Here is a 20196-nt window from a genome sequence, read left to right on the forward strand (position 1 = left end):
ACAGCATTATACTTTTGAATGCAAAAGCAGGTAAAGAGAAATACCATTGTCTTCTAAGTTAGCTAGACATTAGGAAATTTGCAAAAATATGTCATTCTCTTTAATTTTTTTTGGGGGGAAATATAGTTTTTTTTCATAAAAATATTATATTAACAGTGGATTACTGTTATTTTCAAATGAATACATTTTAAATTTTTTCAGTTTCAAATTTCTAAGATAATAAATATTAATAGAGGTAACTAACTCATACAAATACAATTTGGGAGGTCAATAATTTTTAAGAGTATAAAAGAGTCCTGATACCAGAAAGTTTGACAAAGTATTTTAGTCTTCATCCTGGGAAGCAACCCCTGTGGAAATGTAGCATGGCAACTGTTCCTGCAGGTGCTACTTACATCCATAGTTGTTGAAGACCTGGAAAAGTTGCTAACAGAGACTATGACATTGTTAAATAATACAATGCTAAAAACTGATATGATTTTATCAGTGAAAATGACACTAAAGAAGCACAAACATCTGCTTTACTACTATACCCTAAGGATAATGAGACTTTTCCATTAAACTTGCAGCTGAAACCTTCCATATGTCTTGTCTTCCCCAAAGAAATTCTAGCAACTTGTTTTAAGAGATTTCAATTTTCTTTTTAGAATTTCTTGAAATATGTTATCTAAACTTTTTTTTGGTTATGGTATTAATATAATCCAGTGATTATTTTTTCTCCTCAATATCTTTCATATAATTTTTGTTTTTACTGTGAAATACCTTACATTTCCTTCTACTTTTTAGTCTTTTGACTTAATATTTTTTGTTGCTTCATGGAATCATTGGTTCATACTAATTTTCAGGGAATAATGTTGCTTTGTCAAAGTTTTGTTACTTATTGTGGCAAGTTGCCCTTTCAAGATCTTTCTTCCAAAGTTCTCATTTCTTTTGCAGTTTTTTCCTTTAGTTCTAATTTCTTTTGATAACAATATTTTAAAATCGTAAAAAAAATCTTGCTTCATCTCTTCTAGGAATTTTAGTTTAGTTTGTGCACCAGCTATAAACTGTTTTTTTTTCATTGAGGCTTTGCTTGAAGATGTTTTAGGGTAATTCTGGGTTTGTATCTTGAGTGTTCCTATCACTGTAAACGTTTTCTTGATGGGATTCTTTATTTGTTTGCTAATACTTCATACTTGATGTTGGGGCCAGATTTTAACACTTCTGGAAGGAAGGTCTGGACTTTCTTTGCATATTCGATGTTGTTATCCCAAGATCACAGGGACAGCAAGTTTTCATTGCTCCAAAATTGGTCTGATCCAGGGGAGAATTTGATCAGTGCCCCTATGATCTGAGCTCTGTAATTTCCTTATCTAAGTTTGGATTTCAGCAACAGTGGATTGCTGTTGGGCTTGGTTCATTTCAACCAACTGGGAAGTTGTGTTTCTTTGGTGACACAACTATAAGCTCCCCTGGAGTTTGGGACTCTTGTACTGGCTAGCCTCTCAGGCTTATGACTAGGCTTGAAGCTAGAGCTGAGACCCTGCCCACCTCCTAGAATCTGAGCCTTGCTTCTGAATTTGCTCCTCTTTCCTCTCAGAACACTACTTGGAGCCTGCTATATAGCTCTTTATCCTTCCTCACTCCTCCTTGGCCTGGGTAGTGGATAACAAAGCTGCCAGTTGGTACCTGTTCAGCCCTTTGTAGGAGTTCAGATGCCTTAGTCTGGTCTGGATTTTGAAGTCTTTCCTAGGGCCACTTCTGGCTAGATCCTAGATCCTTGCCAATGTCTTCAATGTCCTCTGCCTCCTTCCCTTCACTAGGATATTGAGTTCCATTATTTTTATTCTTCTTTGTCTAGTCCATCTTTGTGATCTACTCTATTTTAAAAACCAATACCAGTTTGATTAATGCTGCTTTGTAATATAGTTTAGATCTAAAAGAGTTCCTTATTTAACAACTTCAGTTGGCAAAATGGCTCACTGTGATTTTTTCTTGGGTTTCTCCATTAAGATTTGGTCTGATGTATTTTCTGAGTTCTATTTGGAATATTTTTTTGTTGTGAGTTAGCTGCACTTTTTCTTGACGTTCCACTGCTTCATTTAAATATTTCCCACCCACTTGATGCCTAGATTATTTTCATTATATTCTTTACATTTGTGCTGAGCATGTGCCAAAAGTCTTAGTTCTATTTTATAGCTGCACTGACTACCCTGTATTTATTTAATATTAACCATATTTAATATAAATATTATCATAACTCTCCCCATTCCTTTGATACTTAATATTTAGTAGTAAGTATGCTTCCTATTGTCTTTAGGAATAAATGTGAATTAAAAACAAATAAACTTTTTTGGATCTCTCTTGTTTTTTTGTGCCACTTAAATTTCTTCCTGTACCCTTCTCTTCCCCTTTCCCCCCAGAAATTATCCCATATCACAAGAATATTTTGACACATAAAGAGAAAGGAGGAAAATAATGAATAACTCAATCAGTACATTAAAAAAAATCTGAAAAAATACGCAGTGTTCCACATCTGTGGACTTTCCACTTCTGCAAGGGAGTGGAGAGAGAGAGGTATTCCTAGAGATGTTACCCCGGACAGGTTACTTAATCACTGTCTATCTCAGTGTTCCTGACTATAAAATAGGGATAATAATAGTATCTACTTCAAAAAAGTTATTGGGAAGATCAAATGAGATAATATTTGTAAAGTATGTAGCAAAATACTTGGTACATAGTAACCATTTGTTGGGGTCTCCTTCAAGATACCAAGTTTGGTCTAGACTAGTGATGTCAAACTCAGGTAGAATGAACCACTCACTGTGGACTGCATATTGACTTAAAAAACCACATTAACATTATTTGTGTTTTAGTCTATTTTTATTTTTGTTAAATACTCCTCAAACTCCATTTTAATGTAATTCAAAGTCCACTTGAGTTTTTTTTTTTTTAAACCCTTACCTTCCGTCTTGGAGTCAATACTGTGTATTGGCTCCAAGGCAGAAGAGTGGTAAGGGCTAGGCAATGGGGGTCAAGTGACTTGCCCAGGGTCACACAGCTGGGAAGTGGCTGAGGCCGGATTTGAACCTAGGACCTCCCGTCTCTAGGCCTGGTTCTCAATCCACTGAGCTACCCAGCTGCCCCCCCCCCCCCGCTTGAGTTTTATAGACTTGTGTTTGACCTCTGGTCTAGTCATTGGTTCTAGCTCATTCTCAGTGATAAAAACTTAGTTAAATTTGGCTGCCTTCATTGGGACACCCTACCTCACTTTGCTTGATAGACTTCTGCTACCACATCTTTTATTGTTGGATCCTTTCTTGGATTTTTGTCACCTGTGAGATACAATATCAGTTCCTTTCACACTTTTTACATTTTAGCTATTTACTGTGATATCTATATGCCATTCCTCTAATAATAATAGTTTTCTTTCAGTTTTAGAATTGTACCTTTACTCACCCCCATGTTAGATAAATTTTATCAACATCCAAGAGCCCATCTTTGCTGTGTTTTATTTTTATTTATTTATTTAGAATCTTTCCCATGGCTACATGATTTCATGATTTTTCCTACCCCTCTTCCTTCCCGCCTCCCAGAGCTGACAAACAATTCCACTGGGTTATACACATATCATTGCTCAAAACCTATTTTCATGTTACTCATATTTGATGTTCATATCACTCATACAGTGACCTTGTAACATCAAAACCCTAATCATATCCCCATCAAACTTTTTGATTGATCATATGTTTTTCTTCTACATTTCTACTCCCACAGTTCTTTCTCTGGATTGTCCTGGGTCATTGCTGTGCTGCTAGTAGAAAAGTCAATGTATCAGTCTCTGTGTACATCTTCACTATATTTTAAACTACTGTCTTGCAATTATCCATTTCAGGTGGTTCTTTTTTAAAAAGTTTGTTTTGAGTACATAGAAAACCTTGTTCATAAACCTGTTATTTTTAAATAGCCTTTGGTGTATAGCAGGGACCAGCAAACCATATAGCTTACCTACTGCCTGTTTTTTTTTGTTTTTTTTTTTGTTTGTTTGTTTTTTTATAGCCCTCTAGCTAAGAGTGGCTTTTATATCTCAAAACAAAGTTTTATTGTTGTTGTTTTTTTAATTTTATTGTATTTTAAAATGTAACAATTTTTAGTTGGTGGGCCATATTCATATCTAGCCTAAGATTTCCAATATTTTATCATATGTTGTACTGCTTTAATTATTTTAAGTGAGCTTTACAGTTTTTGCTTTTATAAAAATTTAAACTTGTTTAATCAATAATTTATGAGGTATTATCTCATTGACCTAACTCTGTATCCAATGTTTCATGATAGGGGAAGTCATTTTTTCCCATTTGGTCTGAGCCTTCCAGAGCTAACTTTAAGCTTAATATTTTTCATTTCAGTTTGTTTTCTAGAGTGCAACTATTAGCTTCAAAAGTTCTTTGATCACATTTTTTTTCAAATCATTGATAATTAGAAAACTGAGAACCCTCTTGTATACAGTGCTTTAAATGTGATACATTGGTATATTATCATCTCTCCTTTTAATAAACTAAAACCATTTGGAATGGGAGCCACTAAATCATACATAGAGATTCTGCAGACTGCATATTGTCTTAGAAAACAACATATTATCTATTTTATTGTATTTTTATTACATTTTAATCTGGTTCCTCAGATTAAATGCACCACTGATGAAACTATGCTTTAGGTCTTCCTGACTTGGTGTAGGACCTGCCAGAGTCAGTGCTTTACTATAATTGTCTAAACCTTTAGAGGTTCATGGGAAACAAAGGACAGATAATTCTAGCAACTATGCACATAGTTGGCACTGTTTATTTAATTGAATGATGAACTCATTAGTGAACCCTGTAAAAAAAATGTTCCAGCATGTTAATATTGTTTCTTTAACAACAAGCACCATATACAGAGTGTAAAATCTGTTTTTCTTGTATGAATTGAATCTACTAGTGTTTTAAAAGGCTTTTCTTTTTCCTCAAGCTCTTATTATTAACATCCAGTAAAAGAACTTGAGAGAGAAAGCAAAACCTCTTTAGAAAAACATTTCATTTCAGTCCTATGGATTTTTTTCTTAGTGACCTAAGAGACTAAGTGACTAAGACCAACTAGTGATGAATAATTAAGATGATAAACTTGGTTTAACTCTTTTCTAGTTTTATATCTTATCTTTATATTTATATACAGACAGTTCTTGCTTTATATAAATTTGCATTACATAAACTCAGCTGTGTAAAGAATTTTGAAAGAAATCCACATTCCAAAAAAAAACAACTATGTTAAATTTATTCGACAATACTATGCTTTCTCTCTCCACTCCTTCCTCTTGGTGTTCCTTGGTCTACCACCTTGCCCACATGAAAAAACCCAAAAGCCTCCAAGCAAAAACAAAAGAACAGATATGGCTTGAGACCTTGACACTAAGAGACAGGGAAACTCTTGCACCTCTATACCTACCTTCCACATGTTGTATCTTATTTCCACCTGTCCTATGATACTAAATGTCTGTTCCAAGCCCTTGTATGTTGCTCATCATTTTCTGACTGTGCCTGTGTGCTTCACAAATCCATCCCACCTTTTCTTCTTCTGAACTGGGCCCTATTTGGCTGGCCCCAGTCTTGCTTGTTCCTCCTCCAATTCTTGCTTCTCTGTCCCTGCTTCCCCACCCCCTTGTCCTTAAAGCATGTGGGGTTCCCTTCCTACCTTCCTGCCTCCTTTATCCAGCCCCAGGGAAATTCACATTACATAAAACCACTTCATTTTAGAGGTCTTTGGAGTGGTCCACGTTCACTTGATATAAAGCAAGAAGTTGTATAAGTCTTCAGACAAGATATTTTTTCATGTTTTTCTTGGAAAGTTTAGTGTTATCCAAGGTATGATTATTTCTTTTGGTATTTAAAAAAGCTTGATTCTCCTTATCTCTTTGTTTGCCAGTTTATGCATATTTATTTCATTATCAGTTGATTATAAATAGTTAAGAAAAAAGTTAGAATAAAATATTATATGATATTAGATTTTCCAAAGGAAAAAAATAATTATAACACAGAGATAACTCGTTCCATGCTCCTTATAATACACCATTTCCCCAAGTAGTCTTTACTTCCTGATCAACAATAAGAATTTAGCCTTTGTCATGTTTGTCTTTCCCAGTGATGATTAAATATTCTCCTTCTTCATTTCCTTCTCTATTTATAGTACTTAGTAATGGACTACTATGTTGGTGGTGATTTACTGACACTCCTCAGTAAGTTTGAAGACAAACTTCCTGAAGATATGGCAAGATTTTACATCGGTGAAATGGTGCTGGCCATACATTCCATTCATCAGTTGCATTACGTACACAGGTAGGATCAGAGGATCAGCCATTTTTATAATCAGGAGGGTACTTAGAGATCTTAGCTACCCTCCTCATTTTACAGGTAATAATAGTTTATATTTCTATAGGACTTTGGAGTTTACAGAATACTTCTCACAAACAATCCTTCTACATAGGGCATGTTGCTCTCTAGATAAGAAAACAAGCCAAGAGAGGTTAATGACTGCTATCAGGGAAGTAAATGTTAGAGACATTATTTGAAACCTATACTGTTAAAAGTCCAAATCCCATGCTTTTACTTCTATATCTTGTTGAATTAATTATATGTTTCATTGATTATGAAAGTAACATGTTAAAATGTCCCCTTTGAATATTTAGAATAACAAGTATCAGTCTAAAACAATGGTTCTTAATCTTGGGTCCAAAGAGATCTGTGGATGGATTTCACAAGGTCTGTGAATTTGGATAGAGAAAAAAATAACTTTATTTTCATTTATCTTGAACTCATGTAGCATTTCTTTTTAACTATGTATTTTTTTACAAAAGCAGCACATTATTCTGAGAAAAGATAGGCTTTACCAGGTTACCAAAGTGGTCCATGATACAGAAAAGATGAAAAACTCCTGATCTAGAAAATATCCCCAGAAATCATTAGTTTCCTTTTCTAGCTTCCTAGAAGAACTTGACCATAATCATCATTGACAGGTTATCTTAAAGTTTTTCTTCTATCCTAATAATTATGTACATTAAGAATTTCAAAATGAAGTGGTAAAGATGAAATAATATTTTATTCTGGAATCAATAAGGAATCATTGGAGTTAATTGACCAGGTGAGTCCTAAGCTTTAGGAAAATCATTTTGGCACCAGCGTGTAATATAGACTGGAGATGAGAGACCTGAGACAAATAGAGACCATTTCAGACTCTGTTGCAATAATTCAAACAAGAAATTCTGAAGGCCTAAACCAGTTGGTGGCTATAAACAGAAGCCAATATATAGGAAAGATTTAGTAAAAGTAGAAACAATAGGATTGGGAGACTGATTGGATATGTGGAGTATAACACCAAAGTTGTGAACTTGGGTGACTTGGACAGATATAATGCTCTATGTCTGTTCATCATGAATAAATTACTCTATCCCATTCAAAATGGAAAAGGGAGAAGTAGTGTTCTTAATGTCATTATCTCAGAGTGAGAGGCCAGTGTTTTAAACTAGGAAAGGAGAGTGGGAAGGGAAAGAAGAGCTATATAAAGGTGTATTTTTCCCAATGGTATTTACATATTATTATGTGATTACTTAGAAAACTTAGCTTATTACTACCCTGAGGGACATCACTTTACTCAACAGGGGAGTTTGGAAGCAAGCATAACACAGGGAAAGTGTTAGGAAATAAAAGTAGGTGACAGTGTTTGAGACAAACCTCATTATTGGTGTAAAATTTAAAATTAAATCTTAATAATAAAAATATTACATTTTAAGAGATTTATTAAATGATCATTAGAAATCAAAGAATAAAGAGGATACAAAGTTAAAACCATGTGCCCGTGGTTGGTTAGCCATTTAAAAAATCCCCACTCACCACCATCACTGTTGATTGCTGTATCATGCCCAAAAAGAGAGGAAGAGCCTCAATGCCCACTCCCTTTATCCTCTGTCTACAGGAAGTACACAATGACAGGAAATCAGTGGGCTCTCGATAAATGTGGTTCTTTTTTAGTGTAACATTTTCAATTATGCATTCCCCCTGAAATCCGCGGAAGACTAGTCTCTCCAGTGGGTCTTGTAAACATACCAACTTTGAAATTACAATAATTTGAGGGTAAGAGGAAAAGAGAACAAAACCAATGATTGCTAGGCGCATTGACAAAAAAACCAATTGGGGGCAGTCCCCTTCAGCATGAGAATATACATACAAAACAAATGCATTCGTCCTCACACAGTTCAAATTACCACATCCCAAAGTTCATTCTGGATCTTCTGGGGCAGTGTGTGGTCTGTGGAGGCATCTTCATTTTGCCTTCAAACAGTTCATTTTCTGGATTCGGAGAGGTAGGATGTTTCTTAACCTCAAATTACTTTCAAAAAGAATTTAAACTTTGCAATTTAAACTAATAAAATTTATACATACCTCTCTGAAGAGGGTGATTGAAAAACACAGGGATCACTTAGGGATGCATGGCTAAGTTATGAGGTATATAAATCAATTGGCAAGAGAAATCGAAAAAATAAAAAAAAATCCAAATAAAAAATAATTTCTAGATGAAATATAGACTGTCAAAGTCTTATGTGTAAAAATTTTAAGTAAAAGAAAATAAACCTCTAACAGGTCCTTGAATCAGGGCCCAATTAAAGTGATTTCTATACCATAAGTTTGTAGGAAAAAATGCAGTAATATTTCACTTACCCATTTGCAGCCCAAGACTATTAGAAGTTGCCATACTATAAGAGAGAAAAAAGGACTGATAGGGAAGTGTCATTCCCTGGTCTGATTTTACGTATTTTTCTCAGGGATACTGGAGCCAGAATAATTGATGTCATATATCTGATATAGAATGTGTATTACAAGGAAGTCCTGCATTTAACACATGTTAAACTGTTGCAAACTCAAGTCTCACACATGATCAAGTCCTTGTGCTCTTTGAGCAGAATGTCATCAATCCACATAGGATTGGTTTGGTCTCTTTGATCTTGTGCTTGATTGGCACTATGCAAGTAGCTTTGTGCTTCTTTGGCACTGTACAATGGCTCTTTTTGTATTCCTTTCTTCTGGAGTCAGACAGAATCATTAAGAAAAGTCCCATAAAATTTTTTAAACAATCAATGGCATCATTTTTGTTTGTGCGTTGACATTAAAGCAAATATATTTTAAACTTATATTACTGCAAAATCAAAAAAGTTTAAGAAAATCTTCTCAATACTGGTGACATGTACTTCATAAACAAAAAGGAGAGAAAAAAACTGAAATAGTATATTGCATATGCAAGCAAAAAAATAATAAAAAAGTTTTAAAAACAAAAAATATACAGCTTATAATCATTGACATACTGTGTCAGCTATGGAAAAGTAGAATACAAAGGTTTCTTACCCAAAAATGAGATCCATTTCCTTTTTAATTTAACCACTGTGTGAGTACAAACGATTTTCAGAATAAAACAGTAATACAGTATATAATGCACATTCAAAGAAGTACCAAAGTCCCCAAAATTCACAATAGCCCAATTAATTACAATAGCAAACAAACCTCCTATCATATTTCATATAAGTTGCTGTATGACCAAAACAACCCTATGAACTGATGGATATTTGTCACAATTTTTACAGACATAGCAATTCTTTCAACCTTGGCAAATATATTTTTAAACAAAGTAAAACTTATTTGGATCTAGAACATCACCAAGAAATCTAGATTGTTCTGGTGGAAATAAATTAACTTGAAGAGGTTTTTTCAGGAGCTCTTTTCAGCTTCCTGACTCATGGAAACCCCTTGGTAGGAACATTTCTTTGTTTTCTACCTTTAATACGGCATTCTTTAAAATATAAATATTTAAAAAACTCATCCATTCAGAAACCACTCGTTAATTAAAATTATTTCTGAAGACCCCTTAAAATCACCATTAAATTCTTAGCTTATTAAATTCTCTAAAGGTTGTTAGCTAGGTTGAGACCATCCATCATCTATGTGACAATTAACAAATATAAAATGAAAAAAAATATTTTGCTCAATAGCCATAGGGGAAAGGTAACAATATATCTCTTAGTTAAAACACAGTAGATTAAAATGATTCAGTCTAACAGAACAGTATCAAATACATTAATATATGAACTTAAAACAACAAAATTAAATCTTACACAAAACAATCAGCAAAATACAATAAAATACAGAGGCTTTTATAAAACATTGGAGTCTGAAAAAGCTCAAAAATTTCACCTCCAGTCTCTTTAAAGTTCCTTTTTTAATCCATTGAGGTTCCTTTTGTCAGTACTGTGGTATCTCCCATAGAGAGGGAGAACATGGGTTTTAGGTATCTCAAACTGGGCAGGCCCAAATGGCAAAGAATTATAGGGAGATGAATTTCTCCCCTGAATCTCAGGTAAGATAAGTAAAAGGGTCAGTGCACTCATGAATGGTAGAAGCTGTTTGAAATAGGCAATGCACTGCTCTTTCATAGAATACTCCATGCCTGTAATCAACTTTCTGTTTGGAAGAGTCTCTTCCTTCTCCTCATCACCCTTCCCCCTCCACCCCTCCAGGTCCCCTGCCCACATGGAGGCTAATTGTTACCTAAGGATAGAACACCCCAGTTTTTTACCCTCTGCCCTGTCTCCTAGCTTCTTGGTGGCAGCAATCAGCAACAGTGGTAGGGGTTGGAGTCCAGTCTGAGACCGATTTTAGGAGCAGAGCTGGAGATCTGGAGGCGGGGGACTGGGGCCAGGGCAGGGCCAGATGAGTGATCGGGGCTAGGGACTGGAGGAAGCAGTATCAGCAACACCAGAGTCAGCATCAAGAAATTGAGGAACTCAAGCAGATGGGCAAGAGTCCTCAAACTGAAAACAGCCAGGGCTGTAGGGAGGGCAAGCAACCGGGCAAAAAGTAGGAAAAGGGAAAAAAAGGCAACAGTTTCAAAGAGAGTTCAAGTTCTCTCACAGTTTGCAAGGGTGGGTGGGTGAAAAGCCCTGGCAGGAGAAACGTACCTTAAAAAAATTACCTAGGCTATCTTAAAAAAAATTGAGAGTTTTTTTCTTGTCCCTTCTGGTCGCCAACTGTAAAATTTAAAATTAAATCTTAATAATAAAAATATTCTATTTTAAGAGGTTTATTAAATGATCATTAGAAATCAAGGAATAAAGAGGATACAAAATAAAAACCATGTGCCTATGACTGGTTAGCTATTTTAAAAATCCCCACTCACCACCATCACTGCTGATTGCTGTATCATGCCCCAAAAGAGATGGAGAGCCTCAACGCCCACTCCCTTTATCCTCTGACTACAGGAAATATGTAATAACAGGAAGTCAGTGGGCTCTCAGGATATGTAGTTCTTTTTTAGGGTAACAGATTTTCAATTATGTATTGAGCATCATAAAAAGGGTGGGCTACAACCTATCTTGCCACCCTCTGATTAGTTAAATCACATACTTTTTGCAGTCAAACCTTGACATCACCCAAAGGGGCCAAGGTACAAACTTTAGAGACCATTGCCTTAGAGCAGGAGATCTATCTAATGGTAATTTTCCCATCATGATTAGAAAGTTTTTCCTTACTCTTATTAATTATTAGATTTAAAGTAGTTATATCTATTTGACCCTTGGACACACTAACAAACAATAATTATCTCTGAAAGATGATCAAATTCCTCAGCCATGTCTCAACATAAAAAGTGAAAAGTTTATTAAGGCCAACAGATTCAGATTTTAATAAAGATGAACCATATTGTTGAACATCTTGTTAAAGTTTATAGCCCAGATTGACTCATTTTTATTTCTTGAGTGACTTTATCTGCATATTGAATGACAAGAATAATGGAACAGGACACTGTGAGGATCTCACAATCTCAAATAAGATCCCTTTGTGTAAGCATCCTAAACCATTTCTTCATTTCCCTTAGGAAAAAAAGCTATCGTGGTACAGATAGAGAAAGCAATATCTACTGTTTACTTTGTGCACTGTGCACAAATCAAGACATAAAAGAAAGTCTCTGGTCTCAAGAAACACTAGGGCATTGTCCATGAACCTTTTAGATATCGTGAACCCAAACTGCACTTTCAAGCCACCTGTCAGCCCCCTCACATTATCACAGACAGCAGAGGAAGGAAGTGTTTGCATTGGGCTACTAGATGGAGGGGTGGGGCATGTGAAAATTGTCCTCAGGTACAGTGGAGAGGGGGAACAGAGCAGCCCCTTCCAGCACACTGAGGCATTTGTGGATATGAGGATATATCATATAAACAAATTAGCATATATAAGATAATTTGAAGAGTGAGATACAATCTGAGCTGAACCTTGAAGAAAGCTAAGAGATCGAGGTGAGAGAAGGGGTGTGAGGAATAGTCTATATGGAGGCATAAAACTCAAGATGTCATTCTAAAAGGCAATGAGCTTTATTAAACCCTTATTTTGTGCTAGGCACCTTGCTAAATGCTAGAGATTTTTTAAAAAGTTGAAAACATTACTTACCATTAAAGAGTCACATTCTAATAGGGGGAAAGACAACATATTAGGAACACTTGAAGTATATACAGAATCAGTGGAAGGTTAGGTTGCTAACTGATTCTAACAGCTAGGAGGACCAGTAAAAGCCTGCAGAAGGTGAGATTTGAATTGAATCTTAAAGGAAACCAGAGGTGAGAAGAAGAGTATTGCAGATATTGGAGAGAGCAAGTGAAAAGGCTTTGACTTGGAAGATGAGATCCTGTTTTAATGGACAGCTTGTGTTGCAGGGTTGAATAATATTTGTAGGTTAGATTAAAGTGTTAGAAGACTAGGAAGATAGGAAGGAGCTGGGTTGTGAAGGACTTTAAGAGCATAATCAAATCTGGCTTTAGGAACTTCCTAGGTGTGTGACCCTGGTCAAGTCACTTAACCTGATTGCCTAGCCCTTGCTACCCTTCTGTCTTAGACTTAGATACTAAGACAGAAGGTAAAGGTTAAAAAAAAAAGCCAAGCATAGACTTTAAATATTTTGATCCTGAAAGTAACAGGATGCTCCTGGAATGGAGGAGAGGTGACCTGCAGCATGCTTGAAGTTATATGTAAGAAAAATGCTTTGGATCTAAAAGGATGGATTAGAGTGGAAAAAGACTTGAAACAGGAAGGGCCTCACTTTCAGGGGAGGTATACAAGAAGTGTTGTGGAGGTAGAAATGATAAGATAATAATAACTAACATTTATATAGTGCTTTCTATGGCAAAGCGCTTTTATATTTATTGTCTCATTTGATGTTTGTGTGTTTGTTTTAACCCATATCTTTTGGCTTAGAACCAATACTGTTTGGTTCTAAGGCAGAAGAGCTGTAAGGGCTAAGCAATGGGGTTCAATGACTTGCCTGGGTTACACAGCTGGGAAATGATAGAGTTCATATTTGAACCCAGGACCTTCTATCTCAAGACCTGGCTTTCAGTTGACTGAGCCACTAGGTACCCTTCATTTGATCTTCACAACCATGAGAGTTGGGTGCTGTTACTATCTCCATTTTACAAATGAGGAACTGAGACAAACAAGTTAAATGGCTTGTCCAGGATCACACATCGTATATGTGTCTGAGGTTAGATATAAATTCAGGTCTTCCTTACACTTGGCCCATTGCTCTATTCACTGTACCATCTGACTGCCCCAAAATTTGACAGAAAATTTGTATCTGTACAGTAATATTAAAGGGTGACGTTGAGGTTGCAAGCCTGGATGACGAGGAGGAGGATGATAACCTCAGTAGTCATAAGGAAGCTTAAAAGTGGGGAAAGAAAGTGAAATATAAATATATTGTAGTGAGTTTGAGATGCCTATGGGACATCCAGTTTGAGATATCCAAAAGACAGTGATGTGAGATTGGCTGTTCAGGAGAAAAGACTAAGACCGTTTATATAAACATTGGTAATCATCTCTTTAGAGAAGATAATTAAATTCATGTGAGCTGATGACATCACCAAGTGAGATAGTATAAACTAAAAAGGAAAGGCAGCTCAGGATGACCTGGGAGGACTTGGGCAATTGATGAAGATCCAGCAAAGAAGACTGAGAAGAAGTCAGACAGATAGGGGAACCAGAAGAGAGCAGTTTCACAAAAACCCAGAGAGAAAAGAGTATCCTGAAAAAGAACATAATAGATAGTGTCAGATGCTATAGAGCTACAGAAAGGATGAAAATTAGGGAAAAGTCATTAGATTTGACAATTAAAAGATCATTAGTAACTTTAGAGAGAGCAATTTCGTTGAATAATGAAGTTTGAAAGCCAGATTGGAGAATTTTTAGATGATAAGAGAAGAGGAAATGGAGGAAGTGGAGGGTATAAACACTCAAGGAGTTTAGATGAGAAGGGAATGGGAAAGATAAAGGATAAATACTGGGAGGGTAGGATCATAGAAGGGTATTTTAAGGATAGATGAGACATGGGCATGTTTATAGATAGAAGAGAAGTAGCCGGTTACAAAATGGTTAATGATAGAGGAGAGTAGACATAATACTAGGGACAGTTTACTGGAAAAAATATGAGAAGGTGGGATCAATGGTAATATAGCGGAGTTTACCCTGGAAATGGAGACATTAAGGGAAAATGTCTTGATTGATGTGCGATAAGGAGGAAACTCTAGGCAAATGTCCTAAAATCCACATCTGAGAGGTTGGGGTGAGAAAGTACTATGGGAAACTTGAGGAAAGGTGATGTTTGAAATGGCTGCTACAGAGAATAGTATAATGAATTGATTAGAGGAAGAATAGAAGAAAAGGGAGGGCCTAGTTGATGTGTAGTGGACTTTGTCACATGATTTCATATTAATATCCCTTGGTAGTTTTGCTAGCAGGAGATACCATTAACTTTAGCACATGTTTTTTCCAGGTGATGTGTAAACCCTAGTTATATTATTATATGTCTTATGGATAGAATTTTTTTTTACAACTATCTAGTAATTAGTCTTTTTCAAGTTATCTTTAAAATGTGATGTGGTTTGATATGTTTTTTAGAGGCCATTTGGGAAGAAAACCCTTAGCAAATAAAATGCACTTTTTATAGTCATTCTGACTTTTCTTTTTTAAAGAAAAAACCTCATTAGAATATATATTGCAGAATTGTGTAAACAAGAGTATTATTGAGAAAAATCTTATTGGTATATGGAATTATTTTTCTTATAAGAGAATTAATAAGTTCAGATTTTCTCTTTGCTTTTGAAAGAAAGGCAGTGTGGTGTAGTGAATAGAAAGCTGATCTTGGAGCCAAGATGCCTTGAAGTCCTGCCTCTTAACACATACTGACTATATGAACTATAGTCTGGACAAGTCCCTAGAACCTTGTGTTCACTGTTAGGTGGTGTCTGGAAGACACAGACCTCAGATATTTGCTCATGACTCTGGGCAAATCATTTAACCTCTTCAGCCTACCTAAATTTCTTCATCTGTAAAACAATCATCTATCTCCAGGGTTGTCATGAGGATAAAATGAATTAGTTCTGTCAAACATTTTGCGGTTCTTAAAGTGATATATAAAAGTTAGCTATTATTAGTTTGTAAGGCTGGCAGTATAACAATAACATGCAAAATATAGATTATCACATAATTCTTTTATATTCTCTCTTAATGTGATTGGTTAAAATGAAACACCAGAATGACTATCGTCCTCCTGAAACATTTTTCTTTGAATAAGTCACCTCAACTATTCACTAAATCATATTAGCATCTTCTCAACAGATCCATTATTAAATTGGGACTTTGACCTAATATTGTTTATATTGGATTGTATTTGTTCAACTTCAACTTTTTTTTTTTAACCAACAGAGATATTAAGCCTGACAATGTTCTTTTGGATATGAATGGTCACATTCGCTTGGCAGACTTTGGATCATGTTTGAAGATGAATGACGATGGAACTGTATGTAGTATGGGAATTTTCCACTTTGAGGTTTTTCTTTGGACTTAAATTTTGCAATATAAATGATTTTTTTAAGGAACTATATTACCAATGTGATCAGAAATTAACATTCTACTTAGTACTAGCAGCTGACCAAAATGTTCTTTAAAATTCCAGTAAAAGAAAAGATAGTGCTTACTGCGAACACTTCAAATATCTCATAATATTCATAGGATTTCCTTAAATAGAAAAGTCAAAAATATCCTGAACCACAAAACTATACTAAATGAGAATTTTTGTTTTTTGGGTCATACTCGTAACTTTTTTTTTTTTTCAAATCCTTACCTTCTGACCTAGTATAAATTCTAAGACAGAAAACTGGCAAGAGCTAGGCAATTGGGGTTAAGTGACTTGCTCGGGCTCACATAGCTAGGAAGTGTCTAAGGCCAGATTTGAACCCAGGTCCTCCTGACACCAGACCTCACTCTATCCACTATGCTAACTGACTGCCTCAAGTAACTTAATTAAAAAAAAACAACAAAAAAACATAATACATATTCTGTCAATGTATAGACCCATTACCATGTTAATATAAAGGGAATTAACTTTTTAGCTAGAGTGACCCATGAAGACTATATACAAAGAAAGATTGCCGTTTGTGTTGGTAGGAGTACACATTCTGACAGTGATTACAGATCATTAAAGTATTAGAAAAGTAATCATTTAAAAGAAGATATGGTATAGTGAATAAAGAACTGATCTCAGAGCCAAGATGATTTGGGATCAAGTTCTGTGTAATGAATTTTTAAATTTTAAAATCATTTATTATTGAATGGTCAAGATATCTTTATTATGGTCAAATGATTCCCACAATAATCAAAAGACAATGGAAACTCCTGACCAAATTACCTATATGTATTTTTGGGAGTTCATTATTCAGCTCCTCCCTTGAATATCCCAAGACATTTCTAATTGTTTTTATCACTTGATTTAATGAAGCCAATGATGCTTGTGAAATTTACATTTGTCTGACATGAAGCTAGAAGGTATTGCTAACATGAGTGGTGGAATTAGTATCCAAAAAGAGCTAGAAAGGCTCGATTTCACTTATTCACACTGTGCTTGCAAGTTATGATCATTAGCTTAAATTTAATCATTGGCTATTTTTCTTTGTAAAAAAAAAAGGCAGAATTTTGTTGGAAGAAATAAAAATGATTTTTATTTCTGTAGAGCTTTTCAGTTTATAAGATGTTATTTCTCAAAATAACTGTAAAAAATATAGGGCATATATTATCATTACTGTTTTACAGGTGAAAAAAGCAACCCTCAGAAACTTAAATATTGAACAATTTGGTGGATTTGGGAGGCTTAATTTAAAATCTTTCTTTCCTAAGGTCCAGTCTTCTGTGGCAGTGGGCACACCTGACTACATTTCACCTGAGATTCTACAAGCAATGGAGGATGGAATGGGAAAATATGGCCCAGAATGTGATTGGTGGTCTCTAGGTGTTTGCATGTATGAAATGCTATATGGTGAAACACCTTTTTATGCAGAATCATTAGTGGAAACTTATGGAAAGATTATGAATCATGAAGTAAGTAATAATTTTTGTATTTGTTCCTTTGTATACATAAAATAATATAACTTCACCTATATCAACAGTACATTTGGAAGTTTTAGTGATATGATTTGCTTAAGTATATGTTAATTGAGAAGAAAGGCTTTGTTCTTACTTGATTAGTAGACTATATGACACTAGGATAAGTTCTCTTTGGATTCAAGTTAGAGAATTTAAGAATATCATATTTACTGTTTCAAATTCCTGGGGTTCCATTGACTACATTTTATTGTTCAGTATCACTGTACACACAGTCATTTAGTATCAGATATACACAATTAAAGCATGGCAATGAACCATTTCATTTTGTATCTTTCATTGTTCATTTGAAGCTCTGATAAAACTTAGAGTCTGAGGGAAGGAGCAAAAAGCATCTTCAGAGAATCCTTACTAGGTCATTCAGATAAGAGGTACTTAACCTCTTTATTGCTTATTTGTCAGAGAACATATTGAGGAGAATTAATAAGATTGCTTCAATGGACAGAAAACCCTTTTGGCTGTTTGTGTTGTCTGATCTCCATCTAAACAAAGACATCTCTATCATTTAGAATTTAAAAAGCTTAAAGCACTAACATAGCTAGTATGATGATATAAAGATTGAAGGTTCATAGAATTCGATTACTGATTGAAATTTGATTGAAATTGATTATTTTATATTTAAATACCTATGCTTTTAATGAGTGTGCAGATATCATGAGGATCAATTATCCATCTAATTTTTTGTAGGGAGGAGTTAGATGGAACTATAAAGTACAGAAACTTTGACAAAGATTCTTTGAAGTCTTGTGTGTGTTTTTAAGTTTAATCTCAGCATTTTTTTTTCCTGTGAGAAGACATCTCTTAAGATTTTAAGGAAGGACAGTAGGGAACATATTAATAAATAAATACAACTATTTGCTTTACACATTGTTGTTTTCAGAACACATATGTAAAATGATAGTGTAGTATAATTTATAAAATGGTACCCCAGGGACCACAGTCACAGTTCCTAAAGTGTCCTGGCTTAATCCAGGAATTAGTTTGTCATCTGTAGAATATACTCTCTCATATTCATATATACACACGCACACATACATATATATACATAAACATAAACTGATTTCAGAAAAATTATATTAAGACAAGATTTCTGAAGTATATTGTCCTCATATTTTAAAGTCATTTACTCAAAAGTTTTTCTTGAAAAACATTTATTTACCCAAGAACACTAGTAGATACTGCTTTGAAGAATTTCACATATATAACATGAGTTATCTTTACAGATATGAGAAAAGTAAGCTTCATTATTGTGTTTGATTTTTTTTAAACTAGTAAATATTGGTCATGGCTAGTGTTTGGAATTTTCACTCATCAAATTTATCACAAATATCAGCAAACGATTGAACTATTGATTGAAAAGTAAAGTGAAAAGATCTTATCTTTTTAATTTTTTAGTATTTATCTTTTGAGTGAATTATATTAAAAATTTGATTGTTCTCTATAAACTATTAGAAACACTTGATATAAAATATTTTACAGTAAATATAATTGAGAACATAGCTTTCATAATTTATAAAAAAGCTGGACTTTTAAATTATAAAGATAATTTACCTTCAAATAATACTATATGCCTAATATTTTAGGAGCAAAAATGTCAAAGCATTCTCACCAATGAAATTTAATAACCTAAAGAAATTAACTTGTAACAAAAAAACTTCTTAAACTACTTTTAAAAATGCCTAGGATTTATAATTGAAAATCCACATATGATTAAAAATACTAGCTCTAGGATGTATAGTTTGCTGAAATCACGTATGGAATGTTTTGTTTTTAAGATTTGGGGTCTAGAGAACCAAGCCCAAATCTTTTATCATATGTATTCTTTTCATTTTTTTGCCAAATAAGGGACCACAAATTGCTGTTTTTCAAGGCAAAAAGTACGTAATAAAAAGTTATTGCTAACTGCTAAAAGTTTAAGTTACAGATCAATGTTTCAGTTACCGACTAACATTTTCATTAATCAAACCAAGTCTGTATAGTGTTTGGCTGTAGTTTTCATTTAATTCAGTGATTCCCTAATTTTCTTAACTGTTATGTGATATGTTTGAATAGAGCAATAATTTTCAAGATATTAAAATTATGACTACTTATAAACTCTGGGTAAGGTTAACTCTGAGTCCCTTCACCTCTCCCTTCTACTTCTCACCTCTACGCCAAAAAAAGACAAAACTTTGAAAAATAATTTCCCTGCTCTTTCTGAAAAATTAATATATACACCTCCTCTTCTAAAGCCAGGATTGCTTTAGGAAGAGATTGCTTTAGGAACCAGGATCAGAGGTTTTCTTTTGTCTTCTTTCATTACCTTTTTTAACCACTAATAAGTTGAATAGTTGATCTTTACATATTTTATACAAAAGACACAATAGGCATGGGGAAATGGGATTGGTATAATGAAAATCTGGGTTCTTAAAGTGTTGAATCTAAGTATTTCAAAGTGAATTTGTAGAAAGTTTTCTGTTGTTTTCCACAGTTTGATAAACATTGCCCAAATAAAAAATAATCACTCTACTATTTTTTAATGAAAAGTAAATTTCTGAATATTTGTTTTTTTAATATCTTTACATTAATATTTTCATTTTTAGAGTATTTAAGCTCAGTACAACTAAGAAAATTTTCTGTATAATTTTCTCAGATACATAACTCCTTCTGCCTCCAAGTTTTTAGGTGA

The 20196-nt window shown here is 34.3% G+C and overlaps 1 protein-coding gene across 1 annotated transcript in view; it reads left to right on the plus strand.

Moving 5' to 3' along the window:
- The window catches only part of CDC42BPB (CDC42 binding protein kinase beta), a 183430-nt gene that overhangs the window by 77862 nt on the left and 85372 nt on the right, over positions 1 to 20196 (plus strand). The window contains exons 5-7 of the mRNA XM_001366950.5: positions 6196 to 6344; positions 15798 to 15891; positions 17265 to 17465. Of these exons, the coding sequence (XP_001366987.1) occupies positions 6196 to 6344; positions 15798 to 15891; positions 17265 to 17465 (444 nt within the window). The remainder of the gene's footprint in view (positions 1 to 6195; positions 6345 to 15797; positions 15892 to 17264; positions 17466 to 20196) is intronic.

This window comes from Monodelphis domestica, chromosome 1 (genome assembly GCF_027887165.1).
Source record: "Monodelphis domestica isolate mMonDom1 chromosome 1, mMonDom1.pri, whole genome shotgun sequence".
Classification (NCBI taxonomy): domain Eukaryota; kingdom Metazoa; phylum Chordata; class Mammalia; order Didelphimorphia; family Didelphidae; genus Monodelphis; species Monodelphis domestica.